Raw genomic sequence first — 23,360 nt, 5'->3', positions numbered from 1 at the left:
ATGGCCTTTTTATTATGGTGTTTATCTCTGTTTTCTACCTTGTTATTTCAAAAGCAAAAGTAGAATTAGATGTAGTAACGTTTTTTAGTTTAAAAAATCACTTTCAATTCCTTAAACCCTTATCATTATGAGTGCACAGAGCAAGGGAGCCTCTTTAAAGCTACCTTGTTAGGATTATACGTGAAAATCCCTTCCTTCGGTTTCTGCCTTTTGCAAAGTTGGAATGCCAGCCCCTTGTGGGCTGTCTAGCACCCTTGGGTGACCAAAGCTGAAAGCCAAGTAGCAAACCAACATCCTCCATGATCACAGAGGGATTTTTTGTACCATTAGATGGGTAAGAGTACTGGGGCTATTGGTAGTACGTGATAGTTCCTCAGTCTTAACAATGAAGGATGATTAAACCAGAGATGAAAAAAAAATTTCTCGTGGCCACTTTTTTTTTTTCATGGCCACTTATGAAGTTAAAAGTGGATCACGCTCTTGTGAAAGTCAAATGAAAGAAGTGTGAGAAATGACAAATGTATTTCTTTAATTCACTTTTAATTACAGGATGCATTTCAACATTTCTCTTCATAAACACTGTATTGGTTCAGAAACCCTTTGAGACAGTTAAGTGTTGCATAGGTTTTGACATTATAAAAATTATAAAGTCTAAAAAGGCATAAGATAGAAAATAATCAGTGCAACACTGATGAACTCAAGGTGTAAATTAGCAGTCTTTATCAATTTCAAATGCATGCTTTTTTTTTTTTTAATGAAGGAAAGGGATCTTTGAGGTGCGCTCAGTTATTAAAGAATAGTGTAAAAGGAATTCAAGTTCTGCCCCCACCTCCAATTCTCTTAAAAATCTAAATAATCAAAGGGTTGCTTTATGCCTTTAGTTTCTTCTAAACCAAAGGACACCTGTGTATGTGTATATGCATGACAAAGGCTTATATATCAGACTAAATGCAGTGGTTTTTAACTCCTTTCAAACAGACTTATGGAATTTATGAAATCATGACCCTCAACCCTCAGAACCACGCAAACCAACCAACCCTTGCATTGTATTAAATGACCCAGGTCTTTTCAAATGCGGAACCTTGGTAACAGAAATACCTTGTCCGCGATGCTGTAGTACATGTTTTTTGGAATTGCAGGTTACTTGCAATTTGTACCAAGTAATGTTTTCTATGGTTTTCCTTTACCATATCCTTTGAAACACAAGGGAAAATGTGCAGCTACATTTAAATATGCCTTATATACCTATACTCATGAAAAACTATTAATACCTATACTCATGTAAACTATTTAATAGTTTACAATAGTCCATTAATGACATTACATAAATGCTGTAGCCTTTAGAAGTGAAGTCTTTTAATAGTTAGCTGTATGCCAGTCATAGAAAGGCCGTAAGTGGTAGGCAGAAGAAGGGTCCTTTAAAGATGTACATGTTCCCATCCCTGGAACTATGAACATGTTAGGTTACGTGGCAAAGGGGAATTAAGGTTGCAGACAGAATGAAGGTTGCTAATCAGTTTAAAGTACGGAGTTTCTCTGGTGGGCCCAATCTAATCACCAGGGTCCTCAAAGGTGGGAGAGGGATGCACGTGGCGAAGCGATGACATGTGAGGACTTCACCCTTGTCAGCTCCGAAGATGGAAGGAGGGGCCAGGGGCCAAGGAATGCAGCTGTGCTCCAGAAACTGGAGATAAGCAAGCGAACGGATTTTCTTCTAGAGCCTACAGAAGGAATCAATCCTGCCGACACCTTGATTTTAGCCCAGGGAGACACAGTTCAGACTTCTGATCTCCAGAACTGTACAATACATCTATGTTGTTTGAAGTGTGAGGTAATCTGTTCTGGCAACAGAGAAAACTAGGGTGTCATCCAAGTGTAAATCGGTAGAACAGAACACCTGAAGGGAGTTCAAATGTCTCAAAGAAATAGTGATCACGTCCACTACTGAATTCATACTAGAGAATTTCAACAATGATTCTACTTTGCTTCAAGTAAATTCAAATCTTAAAAGTAAAAATTTGAACAGAAAGAAAAAAGTAACGAAAATTAAATTGTACCCATTCAGTGTATTGCCATTCTTTTAATGATGTTTCAGAAAAAAGAAAATGCCACAGAGTTAGAGGGGTTTTTATCTAGTAGAGGGCACAAGAGACATTTCTCCACAGAAAATATTTTTACAGCCCCAAAAGAGATTACTTACAAATATTTGCAAAGTTCACTCCTGTAGGACTCATGTAGTTTTTGTATTTGATATGCCAGTTTTCAGGGATGGAAAATGAAAACAAAGCTTTTTTATTAGAAAGACAATAGTATGTAATTTAGCCCTTGCCACAGGTATTTAATAAGTGAGCAGAGATATTTTTATTCCCAGGTAATTGTCACGTACAGTCTCTCTTTATTCTCTCTACTTCTGCTTCGTTCTCTTTGTGTCACTCCGGCACGCTTATCTCCTGGGTTCTCCCTGTGCGGTTTTCCTCCTCTGTAGGCATCTGTGCCGTGGCTTCTGGGGCCATTTCTTCCATCCCGCTCTTCGCTGGGACTTCGCTGTGGCCGTTTTCTTATTTCTCTTTGCTGGTAACTACCGTGACTTCTGCTCCGGCTGCTCCTACCCCTCTCGTCCCTGCTCTGACTCCTGCTGCTCCTCTCGTTTCTTGCAGATCTTCTCTTCTCTGGGCTCTGGTTATGGCTTCTGGACTTTCTGTCGGAATCAGCATGGCTCCATTTGCTATTCTCTCTAGAACTCTCTTGTTTTAAAAACCTAGGCTTTTCCTTGGCTTTGTCCTTGTTATGGTGACTGCTAGAAAGTTCTTCATAAAGTTTTCTCTTCTTAGACTTGTCCTTCTCTTCGGAATCACTGTTGCTATTCCCCGAACACTTACTTTTCTTTCTTTTCTTCTTTTGTATTTTCCTTTCTTTGCTGTCACTCTCACTGCTGCTTTCTGAAGTCTCACTGGAGGAGGAGGAGGAGGAGGAGGAGGAGGAAGAGGAGGAGGAGGGGGATTTATTTTTATGTTTTCTGTGTTTACTTCTGCTCTTCTGAAGTTTTTTCTTTTTTCTGTCTTTTTTCTTTTTCTTTTTTTTCTTCTCAAGCCGATCCAATTTCCTATTATTGGGAAAATCGTAATAACATACTATGTAAAAATAGTTCTCTTGATGACAAATATAAAATTTTAAATAGACAATATATTTTCCTAGGTACTATTTAAAGTGGGACTCAAATATAAATGTATACTTTATTAAATGACAAATAATTTTCTTCCTTTTAAATTATTCAAGTCACACATAAAATTAAATGCATTGAGCCAATTATCTCACTATTCTTTCCTCAATAGCAATGACTATTAAAAAAAATTCTTACTGATTCAGATTTTGAAATTATATAGCACTCTAAATAAATGGACATCCTGACCTCAAGAAAGCTTTATAAAACATTAGCTACATGCTAATGTAAATTTAAATATATAGCTATAATCAGATGAAAAATTAATTATATGTTGTACAATTTAAAAAAAAAAAAGGGTTTTTTTAATGTTTATTTTTGAGAGGGAGAGAGATTGTGAGCAGGGCAGGGGCAGAGAGACAGAAGAAGACACAGAATCTGAAGCAGGCTCCAGGCTCCGAGCTGTCAGCACAGAGCCTGATGCCGGGCTCGAACCCACAAACCACAAGATCATGACTTGAGCCGAAGTCAGACACTTAACCGATTGAGCCACCCAGGCGCCCCAATGTTGTACTATATTAAAGTATGGAAATAATTAATCAACATTGCGTTATCAAAATTGAAGGGCATATTTTCCAGGAATTCTAAAAAAGAATACACTTTACATTTTTTGGATTCCTTTCTTCTTATATAAAATAATCACATACTGGTTTTCAACAACTGTTTAGGACAATTCTATTAAGGCATTCTGAATTTCTGAAGAGTACTTCACATTCTCAGAAGAGTAACTTGTTCTGGTGCTTGAGTTACTCTAAAATAAAAATGTCTTCACTGGGTTCTGTCCAGCCATTCTCAAAACTCCACAAACTGAAACATCATGAGCTCCCTCTATTGGACTCAGCAGACATTTCTTGGATTCTTTAATCCAGAGGTAGTCTGTTTAACTAAGATTCATATTTAAACATTTTTCAGCATTCCTCATAAAAAATCACAAAAATAGTAATACATGACCCATAATATTTTATCAGAACTGTATGCAAAGATATATACAAATCTAGTACAAAAAGTAAAACCTACAAATAAATCTACTTCCAAACTAAATGTTCTGGAAAGTACAATGATTTTTTGGTATATTCTGAGTATATAATCTTACGCTCATTTTCGTGTTACTGAAAGAAAGACAAAATTGTATTACTATAGCTGAGGAATAAATCAGTAGATAGGATGCATAGGACGAAATATAAGAAAAAAAATAGTTGAATCCATTAAATATACACTGTTTAATTACCTGAGAAGTTTCTGTTTTTGTTTGGTTGTTAGTGATTTTAAAAATTCGACTTCTGGATCTTCTTCACCCTCACTTGCAACATATTCCTGAGTCAACAAAGACATCATTAAATTGCTAGACTGCAAGACAAATTACTTATCAGACGGGAAAGAAAGCACAAAGAAATTCTGTCAAACCCATACTGGAAATGAGTATGACATTCTGGATTGAGAAGTGGAGGGGGGATTAAAAATTTTCTTATAACCTCCTGTCAAGGAGGATCATAATACATCAAGAGGTTAAGATAACTGCTTGGTCAGCATTAACAAACTTTATCAGAAAGCGGAAGATAGAGAAACACAAATAAAACGTTTATAACATGGTTTCTACTCTCTATCTCGAGTTTGAATTCAAACACATAAGAGTTTAACCTATTTTATTTTTAATTTAATGGAATGTTAAAACCAAGACGATCATGAACTTTATAGGAAGGTCAAAACATCCATATTGTTAGCATTTATAAATTCAACAGTACATTATCAAATATATGATTATCAAATACACACCAATATACCAAACAGAACAAATATAGGATGATACAGGTTCTATGAACAGTCCCTAGCAGTGTTTGCAAAGTAATCTGCCGCTTTTCAGAGTACCACAAGATTATGCCAATGGGAGTCTGGGTTTTAGTGTCAGTTTTATCTCTAGACAGCCACATGAGCCCAAGGGCAATCACTTAACTTCTCTGGGCTCCACTTTCCTCCTTAAATAAAATACTTTGCATTAAAATATCCACAACCCTTCAAACGCAACCATTTTCTGGATCTACGTACAGTTCAATAACTTAAGTTTAAAATATTTTCTATAATTTTAGGAGTTTGCTTCTATACATTTCTTCCTATTGGTTCTATTTAATGTAAGTTAGCAGGAAGTAAAAAATAACCTTATCACCAGTTCAGTTAGAGACTTTAACCACATAAACCTAGAGGAGCAGTTTCATTTATTAAAAATATAGGTTTAAAAACAATTTCTCATTTAGGTTAAAATAATAAAGAATCAAAATCCAAGTACATTTTAGGCATCTTCTTTGCTCTATCTTGCTTTCCTATGGATATATGCATATTGGAAAACAATAAGTAGCAATTCACAAGCAATCACATTTAGATTTATAGACATTTTCAGCTTACCGATAAAAAGATCATTACCTGTGATGGATCATTTGCGGTCAAGTTTCTCCCCAGTACATTTCGTTTCAGTGCAAACCCACTGTTTCTCATCTCCGCTATTAGCTCCGAGGGGTGCATCGATGGCCCTGTTCACAAAAATCGCAGTTTGAATGTATCATTTATATCTCTCTACCTTTTTTGGACTCCACAGTAGGAATGCAGTTGAAGCTTTGTTAAGTAAAATCACAGCTAAATCAACTCAATAATCTTCTGCTGAGCAAATAATCAGATATGATTTTCTAAAACAGCAGTCTGGAGATTCAGAATAGAAAATAATTGCATTTTTCTTTACGTGCTAGGGGATTCTCTTCTTATGTAACTTTGTCACACTGAAAAAATATGTTTAGATGTTATCTGCTTGGCGGTTTTTAGTACAAAATCAAAGGAAAATGGCAAAAAACTGCAATTAAACTTTAATAGTTATTCTCTCAGTAAGAATTCAATTTAAAAAAGATACTTTTAAAGGTACATGAGCAATTTATTATTCTAGTTTCTAATTCAAAATTCCTCATCCTCATTTATCAAATATCAATACTGAATACACTGCCATATGGTTTGCTAATTATCACCACACACACACGTGCACACTCGTACATACACATGTGCTACAGATAACTAGAAAGCACTAATTAATCTTCCATATTTAGATATATATGCTCAGAGTTTGAAATTTCTAGTTATAAGTTTGGGGTTGGTGACAAGCAATTTTAGGCTGGCAATAGAGGTCTATATGTTAACATTTTTCACAAGCTGCTGTTTCTACTTTTGCAAAATCCCAATTTGAAAAGCAAACTCCTTTTTGGTTCCATACTAAAAATAGGTATGGACTAAAGACAGATACAATTAAAAAGTAATTTTTTTAAGAAAACGTTGGTGTCCTTCCCTCAAACATTATTAGATTGACCATATGGAAGGAGAGACCCTTTCCTCATTCTTTCGTATATTTCAGTTTCATTTTGTTTTCCCTGCAGTAGCAAATAACTTTTCATAGAAGCTATTTAAAGTTTCTGGCCTAAATCATCAATTTCCTTTTTCTTTTCTTTTTCCTTTTTTTTTTTTTTTTTTTTTTTTTTGAGAGAGAGAGAGTGCACGTGAATGGGGCAGAAGGGCAGAGGGAGAGAGAGAATCCCAAGCAGGTTCCACACTCAGCACAGAGCTCAACGTGAGGTTCAGTCTCACAACAACTGGGATCATGACCTGAGCCGAAATCAAGAGTTGACGCTCAACTGATCCACCCAGGCGCCCCAGAATCCTTTATACTTTCTTAAATGAACTAACTGGGTGATCTATCCAGAATATAAGGAAGAATAAAGACAGTTCCTGCTAACAAGCAATTCATAAGGGAGGGTGGGGGACAGAGAAACTTCAGAAATGGATTCTCTAGTTCATTGATTAAATATTTCACCTATTTTTCTTTTCACTGCTTTGTTGGTCTTTTACCAGTTATTTGCACGTTCACCTATACGTTAGCATGGAAGACAAAAAACAATAAAATTCAAATCTGCTCACTTGTCAATAGCATCTGTGGTAAAAAGTTAGGTGGGTTACTATTTGTTACTGGGCTCTACAGGCTTTACACCATTCTATTCACATTACCAAGAACAACTGAAAGTAGAACACAATTTTATAAAGTCGAAAATATGTTTTCTGAAGCGTCAAAGCTCCATTTCCTTGTTAACAATTTTTTAAGATGTCAAATGAATTCAGAAAGCAAACATGCTAAGGATTAGGATAAAAGGTACTTCGGTAAGGGGCCAAAGGGTTTGGCCATTATGATGAGAGGTTACTAATTTCATCAAAACACGGGTGCTCTCAGGAAGTTTTAAAAAACACGCTTTTTATATTTTCGTTACAGTACTTCCAACTACTCCAAGAAAATGATCTCTCTTTAGCCTGTCTGACAGATTGTGAGACAAACATTACTTTTGTAGTGTCTATATTTTTCCAAATCCTCAAGCAAACTCTGGGTAGTACATATGCTTGGCATACACTTCCACACTAAAGACTGTAAATACTTAGGGAACCACCTGACAAACAGTATTCAATAAATAGTAACAATTATTATTTTTGCCAGTAGCTATAAAAATGTTTATGATTATTTTATTATATAGTCTTCATGATTTAAAAAATGCTTTTAGAGTAGTATTTTTCAAAATCCAGTCTTATTCAAATATTCTTAAACCTTTTTCTATCGTCAAAAGTTCCGGGTTAGAAGATGTGACAAGTCAGGTTCAATTAAGGTATATTTAGCAAGGTATCTTTATACTTTCCCATTATTGTGACAGTGGCTATGAAGAGTTAAATTGATAGAAATGACTCCAGCTCTCTGAGAACTCAATGTTTAGTTGATATCCTAGATTACACAGATATGTTGAAAAAACAGATTTTACAATATATTCCAATGCAAAATGACTATTCTCATGTATAGTGCCTAATATTATTTTTTACATTCCATGTTTCAGAGAAGAGGCGTTAAAGATTCACACCATAAGTTTATTTACAAACATACTATGTTGAATTCAAGAGTTTGATCCATTTCTCAAAGAGACTGCATCTCTTAAAATACTCCTTTTCACATCTGTGTAATGGATTAATTAAAACGTCCTTATTTTGTAAGCAGTTGGTGTCCTACTATAAAAAAAGGTGCAGCAAATCCAGATCCAAAGTACAGGGTCATCATAATTAGTAACCGCCACTTGTTTTCCACTGAAAATGGCAAATTGGTCCATGGGCCCTCCTCGTAGTGGCTTCTCGGGACCACGGACGTTGCGAACCTCGGGTGCTCTGTCCCAACAGCACTGGTTGAAGTTTGGCGTGGACACCCAAGGCTACAGAAAGGGCAGCACCACCCAAGTCCTCCTTTTTTACCACCTTGCTCTCTGGTGTCTGTGCCTTAACAGTTTAAACTACAACTGGAATTGGGGCCCAGGAATGTTTGGTTTGCTCTTAAATTTGCTATGGTTGAATAACTCTAGAGAATTCAGTAAGAGGACATTTGTTTTAAAATGTAGATTTGTGAGGACTCCTTTCTAGATCACTTCACTCAGGCTGGGTCAAGCCTCCAGAGCATGAAAACCAATGTTCCAACTTCGAAAAGCAGGTCCACTGACGAAAACTGTTTTACATTTTGCAAACTTTCTCTGCTGTGATACAGGTAAGCATCAGAATACTGATTGTGACTACGGTATTCAGTTTCATGTCCTGATTAGACCTAGACTATATTCTACTAGAAAAATACCATGGGGTCAGTGTCTCAGGGGGAAAAAAAAAATCCCAGAAGGCAAATTAGGTTGTACAAAATTATGTTCGGACAGGGGCTAATCTATTCATTAAGAGCATTCGTTTTTATAGAACTCAGCAAAAGTAACGGGAGGTAAGAAATGTTGTGTAGTAAAATGCATGTTTTATTGGAGGACACTAAAAAGTCCTGGCTATGAGAAAGGCCCCATCACCAACTTCACTGTTAGACAGCAGTCCCAGCTGACGCCCACAAACAGCTCAGCAGGAAGCTGAATGCCGAAGGCAGACACACTTGTGTCTCACTGCTAGCACGAGGTCTATCTGCTCTTCCCAAGAACAGATGTATCTTCCTTTCCAAGTTCCTCATTCCTTTTGAAATGAAACATTACCCTCTACAATTTCATGGTATTCAGCGGGAGAAGGGAGGGCACTGACCTGCAGGTTAGGTAGGGAAGGCTGCATGAGAAATGCCTTTTCCTTCTCCCCCAAAATTTAACACAGTAACTTATGGGATGTACTGTTTGCTGCAAGTGTCTGCTATTCCTAAAATGAATATAGTTTTGTTTGCTATTAAAGTGGTGAGCATTCACGGTTTATGAGATTGAGCCATGTTGGGCTTTGTGCTCACAGTGCAGGGCCTGCTTGGGATTCTTTTCCGCTATCTCTGCCCCTCCCCTGCACTTGCTCAAATCCTCTCTCACAATAAATAAACGTAAAAAAAATTTTTTAAGTGATCAATTTTTCCCTTTTCATTGTGGATTTTTATTTAACCTTATACGGTAAAAAATTTCAAACCTAGAGAGTATAATGTAATGAACCTAATGTACTCCTTAGCTTCAACAATGATATTTTGCCATTCTTACTTTATGACCTCCAACTTCCTGTGTTTCTTTTTTGATAGAGTTATTGACAGAGCATTTGACAGATCTAGATTTTGATAGAGATGAAATCTCAGATATCACTTTGGTATTTAATCACTAACAAACAAGGAGTATTTCTTAAAAATAAAACCCTAACACCTTTATTACACCTGTCCCTGCTGAGAGTTTTAAAACATCATTGGATATCCAGTCAACATTCAGACTGTCCCAACAGTATCTTTTCACAGTTGGTTTGTCCAGATTAGTTCATGTATCTCTTAAATCTCGCTATCTTTTTTAAGGCTTATTTATTTATTTTGAGAGAGAAAGTGCGAGTGGGGGGAGGGGCAGGAAGAGAAAGAAAAAATCCCAAGCAGGCTCCACACTGTCAGCGCAGAGCCCGATGTGGGGTTCCAACTCACGAACTGTGGGATCATGAACGGAGGCAAAATCAAGAGTCGGATGCTTAACCAACTGAGCCACCTGAGAGCCCCTCTCTCTCTTTTCATTTTAAGTAATTAGTTTTAGATAGGCTCCATGCCCAATGTGGGACTTGAACTCACAACTCTGAGACTGAAAGTTACACGCTCTACCAACTGAGCCAGCCAGGAGTTCCTCTTTTCCCTCTTTAGAAACTGAGGTATAAGTGACACATACCTTAAGTCTGTTTTCATCTAAAAAAATTTCACTACCCCCAGCCGCTATTCGTTTGCTGAAGAAACTGGGTTATTTGTCCTGCAGAGTATCCCACATTCTGGATGGTGATGTCATTTAACATGTTCTTCTAGTCTTTGTATTTCCTGTAAGTTGGTAGTTAGATCTACAGGCTTATTATTAAGTTATTCTGGCATGTTATACCATATACTTAGGAGGATTACATAGCAAGTCTTCTTACGTTTGGACTTGAGAAAAATGACACTTGAAAACACACACATTTCTGGCCAGTGAACTAGACTGAGGACAAAAGGCTGAGACTTCAACCTAGAATGTTTTGCTGTCGCTACATAGTAATAGTGGAGGGGGCAGAACCTGAAAAATGTGCGTTTTAAAATAAACTCCCAAATATGATCACAAATTCAATATGTTATGATTCTTATTTCCATGGGAGTACACTCTTTTTTCCGTCTTTCTTCCTTGAAATTAAATCGACTGAATCTAGTAAAAAAGCCACTCCCTGTTACTAAGGGTAAAAAGGCCACACAGAGACACTGGTTATAGAACACGACGGGGAGATCTGTGTCTAGTGGGAATTATCAAGAATCGTATACATATTACCTAACCTTTTTGCCTTTAAGAAAGCGTATAGAGTTATCTTTAAAAAAGACTGCAAAAGGGGGCACAGTGGGAACATGCAGCACAAGTCCCAGGGAAAAAGTGAACAAAGCTATTAATAAAGTGTGTGGGTGATTTTTATTTATATAGATGAGAATGTTTTACGTATGATTTTCCAAAGGTTATGCAAGAACCAATTGTACCGAATTGTAATAAAACTGCTCCATACTGGGAATTTTCCTGAAACACTGCCAGTGCAGCTTAGTGGAGGCTGGAAACAAAAGTGTTTCTTATTGCCCTTATCTCAAGTTCATACTGAAGACAGCTAATTTGATCTCTATTAAAACATACAATGTAAAGGAAAAATGAAGCATTTCATTTTAATCTATGTGTCTGGAAAATACATAAAAACAAGGAAAGATAAAACTGCCCTTATTGTATGCTAGTAAAGAATACTATTAAAAATAAAAAACTTTCCCTTACAGAATCAATAGAGTTACAAATATATGACTTACATTTGATTGTATCTTCAAACTTCTATCTTCAACTTAATTTATATGCAAATATTTTAGTGATGATACTTGCAGTGATAAAGTGAATTCACAGTCCATGGGGACTGAGAAAAGTCATTTGTGTTGTGATGAACATGAGGTAGTAGAAGTTAACACTACGTTTTAGTTAAGAATATGAATGAATGCTCTCCTGGGGGTGCCTGGGTGGCTCAGTTGGTTGAGTACCCGACTCTTGATTTCAGCTCAGGTCACGATCCCAGGGATGTGGGATGGAGCCTCTCATCAGGCTCCACACTGAGCGTGGAGTCTGCTTAAGATTTTCTCTGTGTGTCTCTATCTCTCTCCCTCCATCTCCTTCCTCTGTCTCCCCTGCCCCTCCCCCACTCTCTCCCTTTCTCTCAAAAACAACAAAAAACAAAGAACATGATTGCTACTGAGAGAATATGACAGCTCTTAAACATTATTCATCTATTGACCTCAGAAACATTATGCTGAGTCAAAGAAGTCAGACACAAAAAATACATACCATATGATTCTATTTATACGAAGTTCATGAACAGGCAAAACTAACGTGCGAGATTAGAAAATAGAACAGCGGTTGTGGGGCGCCTGGGTGGCGCAGTCGGTTAAGTGTCCCACTTCAGCCAGGTCACGATCTCGCGGTCCGTGAGTTCGAGCCCCGCGTCAGGCTCTGGGCTGATGGCTCGGAGCCTGGAGCCTGTTTCTGATTCTGTGTCTCCCTCTCTCTCTGCCCCTCCCCTGTTCATGCTCTGTCTCTCTCTGTCCCAAAAATAAATAAAAAACGTTGAAAAAAAAAAGTTAAAAAAAAAAAAAAAAAGAACAGCAGTTGTGGGTGGAGGAGGCTGACCAGTAGGGGACAGAAGGGTATGTTCTAGGTTATGGTAATATTCAAGCTCTGAATCTTGCTTGTCAGAGACATTGGTTACAGGGGTGTACGTATTTGTCAAACTCTATACGACCAGTATATTGTACTTTTTTTTTTTAACTTTATTTATTTTGAGAGAGAGAGAGAGAGAGAGAGAGAGCAAGAGTGGGGGAAGGGCAAAGAGAGAGAGAATCCCAAGCAGGCTCTGCACTGTCAACACAGAGCCCAACGTGGGGTTTGAACACACCAACTGCAACATCATGACCTGAGCTGAAATAAAGAGTTAGAGTCTCAACCCATTAAGCCACCCAGGCAGCCTGACCAGTACATTTTACTTTATAAAATAGTTACACATGATATTTTAAATCAGTCAACAATAATTACTCAATGACTATGCTAGATGCTCACCACATTTCTGTATTACATCTCCTTCTAACTATGGAGGGAACCTGGCATAAGGAATTTCAACTTATTCCTCCCTAGTATGTAACTTAGAAACTGATTTAAAAATCAGTATGTATTACTGAGAGCTTATTATTTTATTCTGTTAGCATCTTAGAGAATGGAGAACTTAGTTTTTGCTTTCAAGCTTCTAACTTTTGGAAAATCAGTTCATATCAAAGAAAAGGAAAAATATAAATTGTAAACCTATAAGATATATTCAGAGAACATGATAAACAGTGATGTTTATATAGTTAGCAAAACCTTTCATTCAGTCACTCACTAAACTATTATTTTTAAAGTATTATTTACTAAGCATGTACACGGTGCAAGGCATTAGGGACACAAAGATAAAGAAGATACAGTCCCTAATTCAGAAAAGCTTGTATTTTCCAGGAAAGAATAAGAAGCTGAATTTGATTTTCAAACTCTCATACAATTTAGGAAAAGGTAAAAAGTGGGGCATTCTAAGTAAGCGTAACACGATGAAGGTTGTTAACTTCATTAAGTTTGATTTGCGTAGAATTAATATTTACTAGGTGGACTATATTTCATTCATTTTCCTTTTCCAGGTAATCACTAATTCATTTCCTTTACTTGAAGCTGGCAGACTTTGAGTAGATGGAACGATGTTAATAGGAAGAATCATGTAAAAGGGAGTTATGACTGTGATCTGAGAATCATAATACCCCTTGGAGATTATGGAGAAGTGTAGCCCCCACTACCCCACACATGACTTGAACACAGAGCAGAGTAATTTACTGACAGAACAGGATTACATTTAATTTGCTAATGACAGTTACAGTGGCCTAGCCACTGTAACAACAAATTTAAGCACTGAATTATAATAGTGCTTATAAATAGTTAGAAATGATGTAACCATTGGTAACCACTTAAAATAGCCAAAATTTAAAGTATTAATCAAGAGTACCACTTTGACATTTGGAGCACCATAACTTGACAAGTTTTACTGAATTATAGCTCTTTAAAAGGTCAACACTTCTTGTCAGCTACTTAGCTTCCACCTATATTAAAAACAAACACAAAAAACCTAGTCCCTGACTGATCAACTAGACAAAGGCAAGAGATGATGCATCGCTTCTTTATTTTGAGGTCAATCCTTTATTTATTAGTTTTAATATCTGCCTATTTTAGGAGTTTAGCTTTTTTTTTTCTTTTTTTTTAATAGGCTCCACACCCAACATGGGGCTCGAAGTCATGAACCTGAGATCAAGAGTTGCATGTTCTACTGACTGAGCCAGCCAAGCGTCCCCAGGAGGTTAGCTTTAATGAGAATCCGGTAACACAAATACTTTTTCTGCAGTAGAATTATGCTGGAAAATTAAACAAAAATTGTGCCATCAGATGTAGGTCTATCCTAGTAGCTGTGCTGGTAGGATTCAACTTCTTCAAGGAGTTGTTAAGGGAACTCCATATAGATTCAGGGAGATTTGCCAGATGGACAACTGAGTTTATCATCTTTCTTTCTATGGGAAGTCCCTCTAGCATGCTACTAGATGTCTTTCTAGCGAAGCTTGTGATCAGACCATTATTTTGTTACATTTCCCATACATGTCCTCAAGCAACAAAATGTTGTCAACACAGCAGGCTGATTAAAAGACGGAGAAGTAGCACGTGGAAGCTGTGTTGCAGGAAACTTCCATCAGAGTGACCGCTGAGCGTGACATTCTTCAAGGAAATTAAATCAAGTTAGGTAAGGAAGAGTGTTCATAGGCAAACCTCTGCAATAAGTATAAAACGATGCTTTCCTCAATTTAAGCTATTTCTTTAAAAAAAATGTTTTTTTTTAAGTTTATTTATTTTTGACAGAGACAGAGTGCGAGCACGAGCTGGGGAGGTGCAGAGAGAGAGAGGGAGACACAGAATCGGAAGCAGGCTCCAAGCTGTCAGCACAGAGCCCGACGCGGGGCTCGAACTCACGAACCGTGAGATCATGACCTGGGCCGAAGTCGGACGCTTAATCGACTGAGCCACCCAGGCGCCCCAATTTAAGCTATTTCTTCATTTTCATATTTTTACACACGAAAGGCTATGGCATACACAAGAGTGGACAGAGACACAGGAAACGTTAACGTCATGTTAGCCATTTGTGGTGTGGCTGGTTCTCAGACTTATGTGTTACAAAGAAAACAGAAATTCTGTGTCAAAACTATTGGAATTTGAATTTTGAATTTGAAATTTACTTTTATTAAAAATGTGAAATTTGCATATTTATGGAGTCCGTTGTAAACATTTAAAAAATTGTATCTAAGTTAAAAAATGGCAAAGTAACTTTAAATATATAGCAACTTAAGCCAGAAACACCAAAATTGTACTAAGTAATTCGTACAATATGAAACTAATGTTAACAAATGTGGACTCAACGTTTATTCACTTTTATGTTGCTTTTACAACTTTTGGATTTTCATCCAATATATAAAAAGCTTGAAAGTCCTCCCGTCCTTACAACAACAAAAAGATGACAAAACTGAAAATCAACCAATCTTCTTAGCAGTATTAAAGAATTGAGACCACAGGGTAGGACATTATCCCCAAAACAGGAGAGACAAGCGGTACAGACAATCACAGTTTAACAGGACCAGAAACCACCAATGGAGTCAGGAACTACTAGGAATCCTTAAAAGGGTAATATACTGTTGTTGGAGACTACGCAAGGACTAGCTTGAGAACTAAAAACTCCTGGGGGCCCAACCTTCATAGGGCCCCCACACTTTCATGAGTTTTACTTCCTGAAGCCGCTACACTTCTCACTATCAAAGAACTATCAAAGAACAATCTCCTTGTATTTACCTTCCAACAATAAGAAGGGAAAAATAACCAGTCTGAAATATGTCCACAGCATTTGTTGTCCTGAACATATGCTTACCCTCAAGGGAAACTATTTCACCAAAACCTAACCTACATGGGGAAAAAGGCGGGGGGAGGGAGGCCGGGGGGGGGGGGGGGGTGGAGAAAAAAAGCTGGGAAGCACCTGTGAAGGTTACAGCTCAGGAGCACACATGCTAACTAAAAGAATGAGGCTTAGGGGCACCTGACTGGCTCAGTTGGTTGGAGTAGTCTTTTTTTTTTTGTTAAAAAAATTTTTTTAAAAAATATTTTTGAGAGAGAGAGAGAGAGAGAGCGAGCATGAGTGGGGGAGGGGCAGAGAGAGAGGGAGACCCAGAATTTGAAGCAGGCTCCAGGCTCTGAGCACACAGCCTGATGCGGGTCCCGAACTCATGGAGTGCGAGATCATGACCTGAGCCGAAGTCGGACGCTCAACCGACTGAGCCACCCAGGCGCTCCAGGTTGGAGTAGTCTTGATCTCAGGGTCATGAGTTCAAGCTTCACACTGGACTCAATTAAAGGAAATGCTAGAAATAAAAAAAACACTAACAGAAATGAAGAACGCCTTTGATGAGCTCATCAGCAGACTCGACATGGACATCAGTGAGCTTTAAGATATGTCAATAGGAACTTCCCAAACAGAAAGCAAAGGCAAAGAAAATGAAAAAAATAAAACCAGAATATTAAAAAACTGTGGGGGGGCGGGCGGCGCCTGGGTGGCTCAGTCGGCTAAGCGTCTGACTTCAGCTCAGGTCATGATCTCGTGGCTTGTGAGTTCGAGCCCCACGTCAGGCTCTGTGCTGACAGCTCAGAGCCTGGAGCCTGCTTCTGATTCTGTCTCCCTATCTCTCTGCTCCTCCTCTGTTCACTCTCTCTCTCTTTCAAAAATTAATAAACATTAAAAACAAAAACAAAAACAAAACTGTGGGACAATTACAAAAGGTGCAACATATGCACAACAGGAATACCAGAAGGAGAAGGGAGGAGAGAAAAGAACAGAAGAAATATTTGAAGTAATAATGGATGAGAGCTCCCAAGACTAATGACAGACAACAAACCACACATTCAGGAAGCTCAGAGATCACCAAGCATGATAAATACCAAAAAACCTACACTTAGGCATATCATACTCAAACTGCAGAAAATCAAAGACAAAGAGAAAAACTTGAAAGATGTCAGAGGGCAAAAAACTCTTACCTAGTTAGGAACAAAGATAAAATTACATATACTTCTCTTAAAACACCATGGGAGCAACAGGAGAGTGGAGTGAACTATTTCAAGTGTTGAAAGATAATCCTACCAACACTAAATTCTGTCTCCAGAGCAACTGTCCTTCAAAAGTGAAGGAGAAATAAAGACTTTCTTAGACAAACAAAAATTGAGGAATTTGTCACCAGCAGACCTGCCTTGCAAGAAAAATTAAAAGAAGTTCTTCAGAGAGAAGGAAAATGACAACGATCAGAAATTTGGATCTACATAATGAAAGGGCACTTGAAAAGGAATAAATGGAAGATAAAATATTATCTTAAGAGTAAGAGTGGCGCCTGGGTGGCTCAGTCGGTTACACGTTCTACTTTGGCTCAGGTCATGATCTCATGGTTCATGAGTTCAAGCCCCACATCAGGCTCTGTGCCTGGAGCCTTCCTCAGATTCTGTGTCTCCCACTTGTACTCTGTCTCTCTCTCTCTCAAAAATAATTAAATATTTTTAAAAATTTAAGAGAAAGTGTCTTTTTTTTATAGTTTATTTGAGAGAGTGAGAGAGAGAGAGAGAGAGAGAGCATGTGCATGAGTGGGGGAAGAGCAGAGTAGGGGAGGAGAGAGAATCCCAAGCAGGCTCCTCTGTGCTGTCAGCACAGAGCCCGACATGGGACTCAATTCCACAAACCATAACATCATGACCTGGCTGAAATCAACAGTCAGACACTTATCTGACTGAGCCATCCAGGTGCCCCTAACAGATAACATCTTGTTTGAAAAATGATAATAGCAAGGATATACTAGATGATTATAGTTTATGAGTAAATGTATGGCAGCAATGTTAAAAGGGACAGAGAAAAGGAATTGTGTTATATAACGGGAACATTATATAAATGACCGTGCCTGGTCATGCCTGGTCTGGCTGGTTTATTCTGTTGTAAAGTACTGGTACTACTTGTGAAGTGGTACAGTGCTATTTGAAAGTGGACTTAAATTAGTTGTAAATGCACATTGCAAGTTCTAGAGCAACCACTAAAATAAAAAAAAAAATAAGTACAATTGATATGCTGAGAGAAAATGGAATCACATAAGATGCTCGACTAAAAGCAGAAAAAGCAGAAGGCAAAAAAATAAAGAACAAGGGCAACAAATAGATAACAATTATAAATATAATTACATCAATAATAGACATATTATTACATATATATGACTCAATGATAGGTTGTCTAAAACTAACCCACAGTTTTTTTCTAATTTATTAAAGTAATTTCTATGCCCAATGTGGGGTGTGAACTCATGACCCCAAGATCAAGAGTCGCATGCTCTACTGACCTGAGCCAGCCAGGCACCACAACACATCCACTTTAAATATCAAGACACAGGGGCACTTGGCTGGCTCAGTCAGTGGAGCATGAGACTCTTGATCTTGGGCTTGTGACTTTGAGCCCCACGTTGGATGTAGAGATTACTTAAAAATTTTTTTAAAAATCTTTACAGGGCACCTGAGTGGCTCAGTCGGTTAAGCATCCGACTTCAGCTCAGGTCATGATCTCACCATTCATGAGTTTGAGCCCCGCATCAGGTTCTGAGCCTGGAGCCTGCTTCAGATTCTGTGTCTCCCTCTCTCTCCTCCCCTGCCCTGCTCACGCTGCCTCTCTATCAAAAATAAATAAACATTAAAGAATAAATAAATAACAACTATGTGAATGGAACTAGAGGGTATTATGCTAAGTGAAATTAGTCAGAGAAAGACAAGTATCACACAACTTTACTCATATGAGGACTTTAAGACACAGAACAGATGAACACAAGGGAAGGGAAGCAAAAATAATATAAAAACAGGGAGGGGGACAAAACATAAAAGACATGTAAATATGAAGAACAAACACAGGGTTATTGGAGGGGTTATAGGAGGGGGGATGGGCTAAATGGGTAAGGGGCATTAAGGAATCTATCCCTGAAATCATTGTTGTACTATATGCTAACTAACTTGGATGTAAATTAAAATTTTTTTAAAAAATCCAAAAATCAATCAATAAATAAAAAAGAAATCTTTAAACAAATAAAGACACAGACTAAAGTGATGGAGAAATATATATATACATATACACACACACACTATATATATATATATATATATATATATATACACACACTATATATATATATATACACTATATATGTATATACACTATATATATACACACACTATATATATATATACACTATATACGTATATACACGATATATACACATACACACTATATATATATATATATACACTATATATACATAGTGTATATATACACTATGAAAAAGGGTTTCATTCTCCGCAAGATACAACAATTCCTAATGTGTATGCATCTAACATTAGAGCATCAAAATATGAGGCAAAAACTGATAGAAATGTTTTCAGAAATAGACAAATCCACTATTATAGTTGGAGATTTCAATGCCCCTATATCAGAAACAGATCCAGAGAGCAACAGAAGAAAATCAACATGATATAGTTGAATTAAATAGCATTATCAACTGGATCTAGTTGATATATATACAGTATTTTATCCAATACAGTACAAAGTATTGTATATATTGGATAGAGTATTCCGAACAGCAGAATATATATTCTTCTCAAGCTCATATGGAACATCACCAGGAGAGACCACATTCTGGGCTATAAAACACACCTTAACAAATGTAAAAGAATAGACATCATACAAACAATGCTCTCAGGCCAAAATGGAATTAAACTAGAAATAATAAAGAAGAGTCAGAAAATCCCAAAGTATTTGGAGATTAAACAATACGGTTCTAAATAACACACGTGCTAAAGAAGTCTCAACAGAAATTTTAAAATATTTTGAACTAAATGAAAAAAAAAAAAATACAACTGCTATGTAGTAAAGAACTTGGCTGTACTTTGTCCCTAGTTCCTGGGAAGGAGCCTCTGTATCCTTGAAATTTCTTGAGTGATAGGAGTGTCTGTTATTTACAATGGGATCTGATAGTTTACATTATTGAGGTGACGTAGACAGGTTATGCTAAGGAGATGAGTCAGGATGGGCTGGCCACACCAGAAGGACGAACTATGTGAGTAGAGGGTTGGGGCTCTGATATTAGCTTGACCTCTGGAGAAGGGAGAGGAACTAGAGAGGAGTTCAACTATATGGTCAATGAGTCGATCAATCATGACCATATAATTAAACCCTAATAAAAACTCTGGCTTAGGTGAGCTTCCCTGGTTAACAATACTTTGTGTATAATTGATGTGTAAGGAGGTGACATGCCTAGACTCCGTGGGAAGAGGACACTAGACGTTAAGTGTTTGGGGTGGGGGGGAGAAAGGCAATTGTAATTCTTTAAGTATTAAATTAACTAATTAATTAGTTTGTTTACTTATTTTTGAGGGAGAGCATGCGAGTGCAAGCACAGGTCAATCTCACGACTGTGAGATCATGACCTGAGACTCATCATGACTCTGAGACTCATGATCTGAAATCAAGAGTCAGACACTTAACCAACTGAGCTACCTAGGTGCCTCTAAGTTTGAAATTTAAACGCAAACAAAATGATATTAAATCTACCTTCTTTACTACATTTTGTAGGACTTCATTTATATGAAATGTCAAAAACAGACAATCTACAAAAAAAAGTAGAAAGTGGAGTAGTGGCTGCCTAGGGCTTGGGGGGACTAGGAGCTGGAGGGTAAGGGGCTGAGGGGTCCCTTTGGGGTAATGAAAATGTTTTCAACCTAACTGTGGTGATGGATGTACAACTTTTGTGAATATGCAAATTCAAAGCCACTGAATTGTACACTTTAAAGGGGTGATCTGTATGGTATGCAAATGTTAACTCAAAAAAGCTGCTGAAAAAAATACTTGATCAAGAAAAAGAAGGGGCGCCTGGGTGGCTATTCGGTTACGCATCTGACTTCAGCTCAGCTCATGATTCTGTGATTCGTAGGTTCTAGCCCCACATCGGGCTCTGTGCTGACAGCTCAGAGCCTGGAGCCTGCTTCAGATTCTGTGTCTCCCTTTCTCTCTGCCCCTCCCCACTCACATTCTGTCTCTCTCTCCTTCAAAAATAAATAAAACATTTGAAAGAAAGAAAGAAAAAGAAAGAAAGAAAGAAAGAAAGAAAGAAAGAAAGAAAGAAAGAAAGAAAGAAAAGGCAAGCAACAGATTGGGAAAAAGTATTTGCAGAAGACACATCTAGTAAAGGACCAAAATATACAAAGACATTGTCACAACACTGACAATGCCAAATGATGGCGAGGATATGGATAACAGGAACTTTTGTTCATTGCTGATGGGAATGTAAAATGGTACAGCTACTTTAGAAGAGTTTGTCAGTTACTTATAAAACTAAATATACTCTTACCACACACTCTCTTGGTATTTCCCAAGTGTATTTACCCATACACTCCTTGGTATTTACCCAAAGGAGTTGAAAACTTATGACCACACAAAAATCAGCACATAGATGTTTACAGCAGCATTATTCCTAACTGCCCAAACTTGGAAGCAACCAAGATGTCATGAGTAAGTAAATGGATCAATAAACTGTGGTACATCCAGACAATGGAATACTATTTAGCACTACATGGAAATGAACTATTAAATGAGTCATGAGAAGACATGGAGGAACCTACAATGCATATTACTAACTGAAAGAAGCCGACCTGAAAAGGCTACACACTGTAAGATTCCAACTACATGATCTTCAGGAAAAGGTAAAACTAGGGAGATAGTAAAAAGGTCAGTGGTTGTCAGAGGCTAGAGGGAAGGGAGGTTGTCAGAGGCTAGAGGGAAGGGAGGAGGGAGCACAGAGAATTTCTGGGGCAGTGAAACTACTCTGTACAATACTATAATATGGATACTTATCATACATTTGTTCAAACCTACAGAAAAAGTACAATGCTGAGTTAGCCATAATGTAAACAATGGATTCTGGGAGACAATGACGTGTCAGTGTAGGTTGATCAATTATAACAAATGTACAACTCTTGTAGAGAATGTTGGTAATAGGAGAGGCTGTGCATTTGTGGGGGTTGGTTGTTATGGGAAAACTCTGTACTTTCCTCTCAAATTTGCTGTCAACCTAAAACTCTCAAAAATAAAGTCTATTAAGAAAAAGCACAAACAAGAAATGAAACAAAATGATTAAGTAAAAGGCATACAGATACATGTAACTATTAAATCTATTAAGAAAGCAACAAACAAAAACAAAACCAAAAACACCCCACTTGCTTTGTTGAAAACCCAGCTTGTGGATTTAAAAAAAAATTGATGTTTAATATCAGTATACACTAAAAATGTAAGAGACAGATGGTAAGAGTCAATGATAAGAACAAGGGCCAAAGAGTACACATGAAGGCAGGTGGGCAGTACATCCAATTATAATGTAATATAAAAATACTTTATAAACATTTAGTCACCACTGAAGCTTGAAAGTTTTACATATAATTCTGATGTACTTCAGAGTGCATGGAAACTTACAAAGTTAAGATGATCTTATCGGTAGAAAAGATATTCTAAACCAGCTTAGCCAAAAGAAGCATTTTGATTGCCTAATTTAACTTTGTAAAGGAGAAGTAAATCTTATGGCTGGTCTCTGTAAACCTCACAGCTGGAACATTCTAACAGCACCTTGCAGTTACCAGTGATCAAAGTAAGTTACTTTATATACTAAACTTAGAATTTCATAATAGAAATAATGCAACGCCGGGAGGTGCGGTTATCATGAAATAATTACACTCCTGGGAGATTACAGGCACAAGGCTGTACCCCAGGGGTGTGATTATCCCATGATAACCACATCCACTGAAATTGCATTATTGCAAAAATAATCTCTATTCACTGGTGAGACATTATTCAATAGGTGATTTTTTAAAATGAAAAGATTTTTTAGCTTGAATCAGCAAGTGGATTAGGAAATTGGCCAGTTTATTTTTCACTGCATTCAAATTCAGGATACAACATCATTATTATTTGCTTTCCTATTTGATATACTAGAGTTTTTTATTTTGTTTCTGAGAATCCTTTAAGAGTTTCTATTAGTGTTAGTTAAGTGGCACTGCTAAATGCAGGTCAAACTTCAAACGTATTAACTGAGCAATAAAATTTTAAATAATTTACTTTTATGTACAAAATTTTTAATTCTTCTAATACTCACTTAAAAACTATAAATGTATAACCACTGTTAATATATTCGTCTATCTCCTGCCAGTCATTTTTCTACAAGTATCTGTCTATATGTCTACCTAAAGACAGCAAGAGAAACATGAATGGAATCCATGTAGCTACTTTGTCTTACAATTTGCATTTTTAATTTGACCAAATGTTGTAAACAACATCCATATTATTAAGAGATCTTCATATCATATCAATTGTTCTTACATACAGCTGAAGCTGATGGTTCTCAACCTTGACAGTGCATCAGAAATAG

The 23,360-nt window shown here is 37.3% G+C and overlaps 1 protein-coding gene across 1 annotated transcript in view; it reads right to left on the bottom strand.

The window, feature by feature from the left end:
* Positions 1-2,060: 2,060 nt before the first annotated feature.
* Positions 2,061-23,360, bottom strand: part of CIR1 (corepressor interacting with RBPJ, CIR1) — a 43,428-nt gene continuing 22,128 nt past the window's right edge. Inside the window, exons 8-10 of the mRNA XM_049616023.1 lie at positions 5,636-5,742; positions 4,449-4,534; positions 2,061-3,103 (exon numbers count right to left, since the gene is read on the bottom strand). Of these exons, the coding sequence (XP_049471980.1) occupies positions 2,362-3,103; positions 4,449-4,534; positions 5,636-5,742 (935 nt within the window). The 3' untranslated portion in view covers positions 2,061-2,361. The remainder of the gene's footprint in view (positions 3,104-4,448; positions 4,535-5,635; positions 5,743-23,360) is intronic.

The sequence above is a fragment of the Panthera uncia genome (assembly GCF_023721935.1).
Source record: "Panthera uncia isolate 11264 chromosome C1 unlocalized genomic scaffold, Puncia_PCG_1.0 HiC_scaffold_3, whole genome shotgun sequence".
Lineage (NCBI taxonomy): Eukaryota > Metazoa > Chordata > Mammalia > Carnivora > Felidae > Panthera > Panthera uncia.
The sequence above is the reverse complement of the archived record's forward strand: the minus strand, read 5'-3'. Positions and strand labels throughout refer to the sequence as shown.